At 36.0% G+C, this 11,971-nt stretch overlaps 1 protein-coding gene and 1 pseudogene across 1 annotated transcript; both read right to left on the bottom strand.

The window, feature by feature from the left end:
• Positions 1-217: 217 nt before the first annotated feature.
• Positions 218-903, bottom strand: LOC110694490 (annotated as a pseudogene).
• Positions 904-10,640: 9,737 nt separating this feature from the next.
• LOC110694406 (disease resistance response protein 206-like) lies at positions 10,641-11,465 on the bottom strand. Its single transcript, XM_021871603.1, has one exon. It carries the CDS (start codon positions 11,390-11,392, stop codon positions 10,811-10,813), a length of 582 nt encoding a protein of 193 aa, XP_021727295.1. The 5' UTR covers positions 11,393-11,465; the 3' UTR covers positions 10,641-10,810.
• Between the last annotated feature and the right edge of the window lie 506 nt (positions 11,466-11,971).

Genomic DNA, 11,971 nt, shown 5'->3' with positions numbered 1-11,971 from the left:
ACAATCCTAACAAGAGATTAGGGCTCATGAGATAGGCCCGTTAGCTATACAAAATACACACTAAATATAGGCCCTAATAAGAATAAAAAACACGATACAATATGATATAAGCGGTATAATTTTTGCAACCCCTACTAACACACATGAGAATGTTGCATCCTTCAATTCCTTAGAAACCTTACGTTACGAATCATCAAACGAACCATGAATTATATAATTACCAACATTCATAGAGCTTAGTATCAATACGAAGTCGATAATAAACATCGTCTTCAACAGCATCAGTCGTAAAGGTAGCAACACCCCTAGCCATGAAGAAGTCACAGTTCCTCCAATAACAGAAATGTCCCTAGTCTTTTTCGTTGAAGGGTTAGCCCCTGCAAAATTTAATGACCCTTTATGCTTAGTCGAGTTGAACACGAAAGAGAATCCAAACCAAGATGTAAACACGTCTTTCTTGTCGTAAAAGTAGAACCCTTGGGCGCGCCCTACTTGGGTTGAGTGAAAATCATTTGTAAGTGTAGTAGGATTGTCGAAAACTATAAAATCTCCAAAGTGATTTTGCCTTGCTAAAATGGTTTTGTTAGCCCAAGCGGGCGCTCCTATGATGGCTGAAGTGGCATTTTTGGCATTCTTGCCGTTGTAGAGTACGTCATGGAAGTAGTAAACCATCCTCTTGCATGGTTTCCTAGGCCTTTGGGTGATTTTTTGGGGGTGTTTAAGTGCATTAGAGAGATTTGTTAGTGAAAAAGAGAAAGAAAAAGAGTAGGGAAAATATAAATGATGATTTGAGTGCCATTTTCCTTGTTTTTTTAGGAATACATGGAAATGTGTATACAAGAGAAGAGTACCTATATTTGTGTGGAAAATCATATCTAGGCAAGGCTGTTATTATTTCCTTGTACTCCGTATCACCTAAGCTATCCCTAAGCTATACCCTATCAATACATTTCCTTTTTTTTTTTTAATTAGAAGAGAAATAGAGAATCAAAGCTTTCTTCATTTCCTAAACATTTAAGTAATCTTTCTAAAATTAAAAGATATTGAGTTCATGATCTTTTTAAAAATAATTATACAGATTCTTTTAAACCTATGTCTAAGCTAGTTTAGCATAAATTAATTATTATTGTTTTTTTATAAAGGAAATATACAAGAAGTTAGGCTAGTCTTCTCTCAAGAGTATAACCCAACCTATTTGAAGCAATAAAAAAGAAAATTTACTATCTAATTAAAAAGGGATCAATATCCTGGTGCGTTTGCATGAAATGACCTAAAGAAGCAACACAATATGCTGCTCTATTGCCCTCTCTATAGATGTGCCTAGACTTGACGGAAGAGAAAAGACGAAGGAGCTCCCTAATATCTTCCAGTAGTAACTTAATCATCCATGGACATTGAGCTTTACCCTGCAAAATATTAATTATAAGTAAGTTATCACCTTCAATAAAAATATGGGAAACATTGTGGGACCATGCAAGTAAAGGCCATTACCAAGGGCAGTAGCCTCGGCAATAAGAGGTGTATTTGTGCCAATATTATAAGACCCACTACAAATATGATTACACAAGTGGTCTCTGATAACTACACATGCAGCACCTGAGGCATCACGTATAGAGCCGTCAAAATTTATCTTAACAACACCATGACGAGGAGGAGACCAAGGGGCTAACTGATTATCCATAGAATCCAAACAAGAGAGCAACTTCCATTCATGAAAGATTTTTTGGGCACAGGATAAGATGGCCATAGAAGAGAAATTCATGTTCTAAAAGACAATTGAGTTTCTAGTTTGCCAAATACTCCACATAGAAGTAATAATCTTAATCCAGAAAAAGAAAAATTCCGAAAAGATGATAAAAATTAGGAAATTTTGTAAGAAATCACCCGTGAAAAACACATTTTTGTCAAAAACCTCCGGGAAAAAATTTGTTGTCTGTGACCACCCATTTAAAAAAAATTTGTTGTCAGATGCCACTAGAGTCTATATTCCGGCATTGACTCTCAACTCCGGCGTTGACCACAGCCTAATGACACCCTCCTTGCCTTTTTTCCTCCTCGAAATTTCTGGAGTTCCCTCCATTATCTCTCTCATCTCTCTCTTCTTTCTCTCTCAAGACTAAATCTTTCATTCCCATAACCTATTTCTTACCCCCTTTTACCGAATCAATTACCATAAAAAACGATTGCAAATTTTAACAACAAATTGCAAAATCAATAGCAGAAAAAGAAAAAAAAACAATTAAACAAATTGGGCAATCAACATCAAATTTCAGCACAAAACCTATAAAATTAGTAGCAAATTAAATACAAAAAAACAACGAATTAATATAAAATTGCATATAAGCATAATGAAGGAAAATTAGAGATACCCAGATGAAATTAAAGAGTAAAAAAAAAAAAAAAAACCAAACAAGGGAATTTTTGCAGCAAAGGAGAAACGACTTCTCGAAGAACCCAAGAAATAACAAGAGAAGCACCAAAGAGTTAACAGACCACAATAAGCAATCACGAATTCACTGTTTCAACTACTAGCAATTACTCAATTCACCTTCGCAATTGAGGAGGATGTCCAATCTTTCTGTAATTTCCAAAGGGATTAATGGTTGGAGGAGAAAGATAATGGAGGGAACTCCAGAAATTTCGAGGAGGATAAAAAGGCAGAGAGGGAGTCATTAAAAGTCACGTGGCTGTGTCCACGCCGGAGTTGAGAGTCAATGCCGTAATATAAACTCTAGTGGCATTTGACAACAATTTATTTTAAATGGGTGGTCACAGACAACAAATTTTTTTCCGAGTGGTTTTTGACAAAAATGTGTTTTTCACGGGTGGTTTTTAACAAAATTTTATAAAAATTATTATGAAGAGGAACATGACCTAGCCAATTAGTAGTAGGTCGGGTTAGCAGTCCAAAAACGTTTCGTAAACAAAAATGAAAGGAATAAATGATCCTGTGTTTCAAGATGGAAATTACGTAAAGGACATGTACTAGGAATGACCAACTGACGATGAACAAGATTAGCTCTAGTAGGAAGATCGTTATGAAGAAGTTGCCAAACAAAAATTTTAAATTTTGGGGAGATATCTAATTTCCAAATCCAAGCAAATTCTCACTTAGTGTGGGAAGATATGTTATGGGCTAACCAAGTAGCATATTTTACAGTAAAATCGACAAACCCCACCAAGGTTCATCTTCGATAGACGAGGAAGGAATAGGGATACTTTGAATAATTTGGACTAAATTAATAGAAACAAGAAGAGACAGGGCTGTAAGATCCCACTTATTAGTGTCCGTAATAAAATGAGTGAGATCTAGATTATGGATATCTGAAATATCTAAATTTTAACATAGAAATAATATTTTCAGAAGAGCGCCAATTATCCAATTAGAAAAGAACACTAGCGCCATTACCAATTTTCCAATGAAGTCCTTTAAGAAGAAGAGGGCAAATTTGGAGAATCTTTCTCCAAATCCAAGAGTCCTTCGGCTGAGGCTTATACTCAAAAAGGTATGTTTACTAAGATACTTTGCGGTCACCGAACGTACCCAGAGGTTGTTTGGGTTTGAGATTATTTCCATCCTAACTTGGCTAAAAAAAGCCGAATTCACAGCTTCAGTCTTACGCAAGCCTAAACCACCATAACTTTTAGGTTGCCAAATTTTATCCCAAGAAATCATGGGGATTCTATTTTTTTGTGGAGACTATTTCCAAAAAAAAATTCTATTAATCTGTTCCAATGAGATAGTGATACTTTTAGGAAGGCGGGCTTGACAACATAGTATAGGACACCACTCTAATAATTAGCTATGTACAAACAATATATAGTCGTAGACAAATAAATAAACAATAAAATTATGTGCTACAGGCTTACATCCTTACAGGTAATGTCCTATTAATAGTTAGGTTAATTCCTTATACACAAACAGAATTTAAAGTTTATCTTTATTTTTTTTTGGATCAAACAGGTTTTTGAAAACAAAATTTACGGTTTCTTCTCTATTCTCCAATTTGCCTCATGAACCAAGATTTTCGAAAATTTGATAATATATATTCTCAAATACATATAATATAATGGCTGATTTTGCATCCTTTGATTGTGGTAATCCGATTAACATATATTGTTTATTTTAGGATTAAAACGAACATGAATTTGTATGAACCCTGATTTTGAACTATTCAAATTTCGCATAGAATGCATATATTCATTCTTTATTAATTTAATGTGCGATTGTATTATAGATATTGAGTGAAAATGATTATGATGACGATGGTTATTTTCATTCATTGATGAAGACATTGAAGAACAACATTTTTTATTTAAAATTTCTTAATTCAATCTGTATTTTTGATTTTATTGATAATTGATTTTAGTTAAATGATCATGAAAAAAATATAGATTTTCGAAAATGAAAAAATAATTTTTGAAAATAAAAAATGAATTAAAGAAAGAAAAAAAAAAAAAGTTTGACCAAACATTAAAAAAATGAAAAAAAAACTCAACCAATGAGAATTAAGAATAATGGTGGTCATTTTAAGAAAGACCATTGAAAATCATCCATTAATATTTTGATTATGGATTATGCCATCTTTTTAATTTGCTGCTTTTGTCAACAAATGAGGGATGACTTCTTATAAAAAAAAAACAAATGAGGGATGACTATGTGATTAAAAGACTAAATTAATCTGCAACTAAATTTCCCATTGAATGGTCAGCAAATTAATCTAGCTGACTGTTGACACCGAAATTTTGTTAATTATTAGGTGTCAAATATATGTAAATAAGGAGATAATATCAAAAATTATAAGATATTTATCTTCTGAATCTCATAGATTATTATCTTTTACTCTACGACACTCTATATTAAGAAGGTCGTTTATAGGGTTTAAGGAGGCTTAGATGGAACAAGTCACAAAGACCCCATCTCCTCCCTACTACCAAACATTGTAGGTGTAAAGTATGGATTAAGCCGACAAGACCCCGTCCTATAAACAAATATCAAAACCTAGCCCTTTAGAGAGAGGAATCAAGAGATCTACGAGATTTGTAACCCACAAATTATCAATGAAAATCATTGTTCCCGTATATTTTCTACCTCTTTATAGAGGTGTCCACCGTGCGAGTCGTGCGAGCTGGGTTAGGGTTAGGTGGGTCGCGGGTTGGGGTTTCATGACACACGGCACGACACACGTAGGGTAGGGTGGGCCGGGTCGTGGGTTGGGTCGGAGAAGTTGGACACACCAGGGTTAGGTTCGTGGGTTAGACGAGTCGTGGGTGGGTCGAGCTGGGTTTGTGGGTTAGACGGATCGTGGGTGGGTCGAGCTGGGTTTGTGGGTTAGACGGGTCATGGGTGGGTCGAGCTAGGTTCGTGGGTTAGACGGGTCAAGGTGGGTTAGTGAGTTAGGGTGGGTCGAAGGGTGGGTTAGTGGGTTAGGGTCGGGTGGGTTTGTGGGTTAGGTGGGTTAGGGTCGGGTGGGTTAGTGGGTTAGGGTCGGGTGGGTTTGTGGGTTAGGTGGGTTAGGGTCGGGTGGGTTTGTGGGTTAGGGTCGGGTGGGTTCGTGGGTTAGGGTCGGGTGGGTTGTGTGGTGTTTTAATTTTTACAAAATTAACAATTTGATGGCTTGCTCTTAATTAAGATGCCTACGTATCCTTATATTATAAAATAAGGAATCAAAGCCAGCGTAGTTCTTATATTGTACTTCTTTTGAAATTTGGGGGGGGGGGCTTGGACCTATCTTTAGAAAACTAAAATTTAATTTTGCAATTAAATTGTAATTTTCGAAAAATAAGTTGCCTACGTATCCCGAAAGAATCAAAGCCCACGTAGTTCTTAGCGTACCTGATTTAGACTTTTCTAGCCACCCATGTTTGTTGCATCATCATCCCCGGAAGCTGCATCATCCGTTGACGACTCCAATATCATCACATGATCATCTTCATCGTCTTCGTCTTCCTTTAAACCTTGAGTTCTTCTTTCAGCTTGATCCCAATCTTTCTTACAAACACAAATTTGAATGCTTTCCGGAGTTAAGCGAGATCTTTTTTCATCTAACACTCTTCTACCTGCACTAAAAGCAGACTCGGAAGCAACAGATGAAGCGGGAACTGCAAGTATATCTTTTGCAATTCTCGCCAATATAGGAAAACTTTTTTTATGTTCTTGCCACCATTTTATAATTTGAAAGTTGTTGTTGGTCTCATGTTGATATGACAAATAATCATTAATAGCAAGTGTTGAAGAAGATGATGATGAGAATGATGTAGATGCTTTGTGTTTTTTTTTCATAACTTTATCAAGAAAACCAAATCTAGAATCGGAAGTGCTAGTAGTAGTTGGTGTTGCCAAATCAAAACCATAAATAGATGCATAATGATCATAAAGGTCTCCCAAAACAGATTTGCATTTGTTAATATATTCACTAACATCATAATCGATACTTAAACTTGTATAATAAAATTCTAAAAGATTTTCCAAACCTTCAGCTTTGACACCGGGGTCAAGAATAGCAGCAATTCCATAAATGATTGGAAATTCACTAAAATAAGTATGCCACTTACGTTTCATGCTATCAAGAACGGGACGAAGTCCATCAATCTTCATATGCTCTTCGATGGTGTGAACAACTTTAACACACTCAATTATGACTAAATGAACGTTAGGCTCATAAATATAAGAGAAAATATGAGTTGCACTATCAAAAGCATTTAAAACATCACGAACAAAAGAAGCATTAGTCCAATGACTTTCGGTTATTAACTCAGTAGGATCAACACGAGTCTCATTGTAAAGTTGGGTCAAAATATCACGATACTTTATAGCATCACTCAACAACTTGAAAGTAGAATTCCAACGGGTAGGGGTATCAATAGACCATTGTCTTTGCTTAAGACCTCTCTCTTTACACATAGCTATGTACTTTCTTCTAACTGACTGAGTAATCCTAATCCATTTTATAACTGTTCTAATTGGGTTTAGCAATGGTTGCAGCTCAGCGAGACCCTCTTGAACAGACAAATTCAAAATATGAGCACAACATCTAACATGCAAGAGACTACCACCCAACAACAAATTCAACTCGGAGTCATTTTTCAAATAGTCAATACACTTTGTGTTTGCAGTTGCATTATCAAGAGACAAAGAAAAAACTTTATTATTCAAGTGAAATTCTTTTAAACAATCCAAAATACGAACTTTGATGTTAAAACCGGTATGCCTTTCTTCCATAGCTTGAAAACATAGTATACGTTTTTGAATAAACCAATCATCATCCACCCAATGAGCAGTAATGCAAAGAAAAGGTTCGCCAAAACTAGAAGTCCATGTATCACTTGTAAAACTAACACGACCATCAAAAGTACGAAATAATTCAATCAAACCACTCCTATACTTATAATAAGAAGTTTGTGTATAACGTCTTAGGGTATTTCGGGGGACACGAGTAAATGCAGGTTGTAATGCAACTTTATTAAAATGCTCAACGTTTGCATTTTCACCGTAACTAAAAGGGTATTCATTAGCAATAACTAAAGTACTCATTTCATCAATCATTCTATCTTTATTATAAATGAAAGGTGTACCTCCGCCGGGTTGGTTCATGTATCCACCCAATTGTGTTTGGACTCCACCCCCCGAAGGACGGGGGCCATTTTCGAACAAGTCGTGTTTATTTTGCAAATGCCGACTCAAGGTTCCGGTTCCATCTCCCGTTTTCCAATTATATGACTTGACATTTGCACCTAGCGCCTTGCAAACTAGGCATGTACACGTGAACCTCTTTGGTTGACCAGGTTGCCATCCCGGGGGTGTGACCTCAACTCGTTCAAAATGTTTCCACACCCAAGAAAAATGTGCTCGACCTCTACTTTCACCGCCACCACCTTTCATAAATCAAATTATTAAAATTAATTTTTAAATGCTATTCATGAAAATAAGCTTTTAAATTTTAAATATTTTAATTATACTTATTTAAACGCATTTTTCATGGTAATTAACTAATTGTAAATCATAGAAAATTGGAAACTAAACTAACTTTATAATCATTAATAATAGTTTTTTTAAATATTCATAACAATAAAAATTTAATTAGAAATTACCTTGAGATGAAGGTTGAGATGTTGGTTGCGATGGAGGTGGCATAGTTGAACTTGATGATTGGTGGGACTCGTGGGAGAAATGTTGTGGTGGAGACGTTTGAATATTTTGCCTATCTCCTAAACCATAATCTCCATATTCATTGACAAATTGGTTTAAATTTTCCGTATTAATTTCATACGAAAAATTTGCACCACCACTCCTTTGGCTACCACTTCGACCACCACTTTGACTCCTTCCCATTCCTCCTCTTGAGCTCATTTTTTTTTTGTATGATTACTAATTATAATATGGAGAAGAACTTTTTTTTTTTAGAATCTTAAGAATACTAATAATAATATTAAGGAGATTTTTTTTAACAAAAATATAACTCTATATAACACTTGAGAATTTGAGAACAATAAGAATTTTTAAGTAAGAGAGAAAGAAAGCTTGAATTTGTGTGGAAATTTGAGTGAAATGGAATTGGTATTTATAGGAAAAATAGAATGGATGATCATACACTTAAAAAACTAGCCGTTAGATACAAAAAACTAGCCGTTAGATACAAAAAACTAGCCGTTTTTTTTTAAAAATGGATGTTAGGCCGTGCGGGCCGTGCGGGTCGTGCGAATTGTGCGGGCTGTGCGGGCCGTGCGGGTTGTGCGGGCCGTGCGGGTTGTGCCGGCCGTGCGGGTTGGGTGGGTCATGCGTGCGGGTTGGGTGGGTCATGCGTGCGGGTTAGGTGGGTTGGCTCGTGCGGGTTGGGTGGGTCATTCGTGCGGGTGGGCCGTGCGGGCTGGGTTGTGCCAGGTGGGTCGGGTTAGGTGGGTTCACGGGCTAGGTGTGTCGAATTAAATGAGTCAAAACGGGTTGTGCGATTTGGGTCGAATCAAACGGGTTAAACTGAGCTGGGTTGAAATGGGTTGTGTCGAAAATTTTGGACCCACGACACAACCCGGATTAAATCCGAGCTGTGCCGGGCTGTGCCGGATTGAAACCGGGTCGGACCCACGTGACCCACCAGCCGTGCGAGTTAGGGTGGGCTGGGTCCAACCCGGCCCACTGGCCACCTCTACCTCTTTATTTGTATATTGCAGGTTTGAATTTTTATGGTTTACAAATTGGCACGCCCAGTGGGACAATTTTCGCTCTTCATCTCCACTCTTCAAGTTTCAAAACTTGTAGATTTAATGGGGGCATACCAAATTTTCTTTCAAATTCTACAAGAAAATTTCGAGACCAAGTTGCATCCGATATCAAACCTCCACAACAGGTCTCGAGGGGGCATTTGTTGACACCGAAATTTTGTTAATTATTAGGTGTCAGATATATGTAAATAAGGAGATAATATCAAAAATTATAAGATATTTATCTTCTGAATCTCATACATTATTATCTTTTACTCTACGATACTCTATATTAAGAAGGTCGTTTATAGGGTTTAAGGAGGCTTAGATGGAACAAGTCACAAAGACCCCATCTCCTCCCTACTACCAAACATTGTAGGTATAAAGTATGGATTAAGCCGACAAGGCCCCGTCTTATAAACAAATATCAAGACCTAGCCCTTTGAAGAGAGGAATCAAGAGATCTACGAGATTTGTAACCCACAAATTATCAATGAAAATCATTGTTTCCGTATATTTTCTACCTCTTTATTTGTATATTGCAGGTTTGAATTTTTATGGTTTACACTGACAATTTTATTTTATTTTATTTTTTATTTTTTTGACAAATGTTAGTGAATAAAAGAGACTGAAACTTTGGAAGCGTACAAGCTGAATACTACGGAGTATATAAGGTTTTTTTTTTTTTTTGGCTAGGGAGTATATAATTGTTCTCCATGCTGAATCATCACAAAAGGTTACTAAATTAGCGGTCTCCAAAAAGGGAAAATGACAATAAAAAAGTTTTAAAGAGGGATGGAGCATGGAGTACTTAAGTCAAATTGTAGATAATAATGTTTTTCTGTCACATACTTCCTCTATTTTTTTAATTGCAGCATTTTTATTTTCACGGTCTTATAAACAAATTTTTAAAGAGGAGCTAGAGAGAAAAATAAGAGGAATCCATGTGGATAGGAGAGAAAGAAATGTCAAAGAAAAAGTGTTGCAACTAAAAAAAACGCAAGATGTATATAATTTGTACAGGAACAAAAATTAGCCCGAAAAAATAATAAGGTTAATAGTAATAAATTTAAATTATTATTTTTTTTGGGTGTTTCACTCAGTTCACCTCTAGGGCTAATCTGGTTTGGGGACCAGTTCTGGGTGGTTAGGTTCCAAATTATTATTAATAGAGTTGCATCCCATCTGACTTGGCTCAACTTGACTTAAATCATTTCGATCGAATAATAATAGAGTAGAGCAGGACTCATGAGCAGTTCTAAAGATCGGGGCCTAACTTGACTCAAACTAAGCTATACCATTCAAACAAAATGTTTGTTATACCACGTCTTTCCATTGCTATATTTTTTGTAGTTAATTCCCTTACTAGTCAACAAATCAGACATTTCAAATCGATGCAGTAGTTTATTACCAAATCATATCGCATCCAGTAATCCAAAATATATTAAAGTACACAAACTTTCAAAAGGTAAAACAATTAAAAGTACACAATTTCACTCATTGTTAAAATTCAAATGATCTTGGTTACACACAATTATGGTGAATAAAATGCAACAAACTTTCTAGAAATGTTGCACCCTTAAAAGCCTTACGCAAACCATGAATTATATAATTACCAACATTCATAGAGCTTAACATCAGTACGAAGTCGAAAATAAACATCATCTTCGAAAGCATCAGTCACCAATGTAGCAACACCCCTAGCCATGAAGAAATCACCAGTTCCTCCAATAACAGAGATGTCCCTAGCCTTGTTTGTCGACGGGTTAGCCCCTGCAAAGTTTAACGACCCCTTATGCTCAGTAGAGTTGAACACGAAAGAGAATCCGAACCAAGATGTAAACACGTCCTTCTTGTCGTATAAGTAGAACCCTTGGGCGCGCCCTACTGGGGTGGAGTGAAAATCATTTGTAAGTGTAATAGGATCGTCGAAAACCACTACATCACCAAACCGATTTTGGCCGGCAAAAATGGTTCTGTTACCCCAAGCGGGCGCTGCTACGATGGCTGAAGTGGCATTTTTGGCATTCTTGCCGTTGTAGACTACGTCATGGAAGTAGTAAACCATCCTCTTGCATGGTTTTCTAGGCCTTTGGGTGGTTTTTTGGGGGTTTTTCAATGCATTTGAGAGGTTTGTTAGTGAAAATAGAAAGAAAAAGAGAAGAGAAATTGTTAATGATTTGATGAGTGCCATTTGCCTTGTGTTTGAGGAAAAGATAGAAATGTGTATACAATAGAAGAGTGCGTATATTTGTGGGGAAAATAATATCTAGACAAGGCTGTTTATATAGTGTGCTCTAGGCCTCTAGGGTCAAGATAAGCAATCAAACATTTTAGGGAGTAATTCTCTTTCGAGGGAGCCTCCGTTAATTTTCAAGATAAACAAAAATCGTTTATTTAGTGATATTTCTGTAAATAAATTAACAAAATATCCTTATCAGCATTATATTTTCTTAAATAAATTGACATTTGTGGGACCTACATTTATAAACGTTGTTGATTTGTTTACAAAAATACCACTAGAGAAAATACTTTTTGTTTATCATGAAGATAAACTTGTATTTTATCCTTCAAAGCTTCCCATAGCCCTACATATATACTTCAAAATAATAATTGACCATTTAGGACCCCACGTCTTTTATGATTCTTATATATTAATAAAAAGACGTTATGTTGGAGTATTCCCAAGACATACTAATGTATCAATCATGCTAAAGAAATAAATGATAAATTCGTAATTGGTTAGGATTACAGATGACGTTACATTTAAATC

The sequence above is a fragment of the Chenopodium quinoa genome, unplaced genomic scaffold (genome assembly GCF_001683475.1).
Source record: "Chenopodium quinoa cultivar QQ74 unplaced genomic scaffold, ASM168347v1, whole genome shotgun sequence".
NCBI classification, from domain to species: domain Eukaryota; kingdom Viridiplantae; phylum Streptophyta; class Magnoliopsida; order Caryophyllales; family Amaranthaceae; genus Chenopodium; species Chenopodium quinoa.
This window is presented reverse-complemented; position numbering and strand designations above follow the sequence as displayed.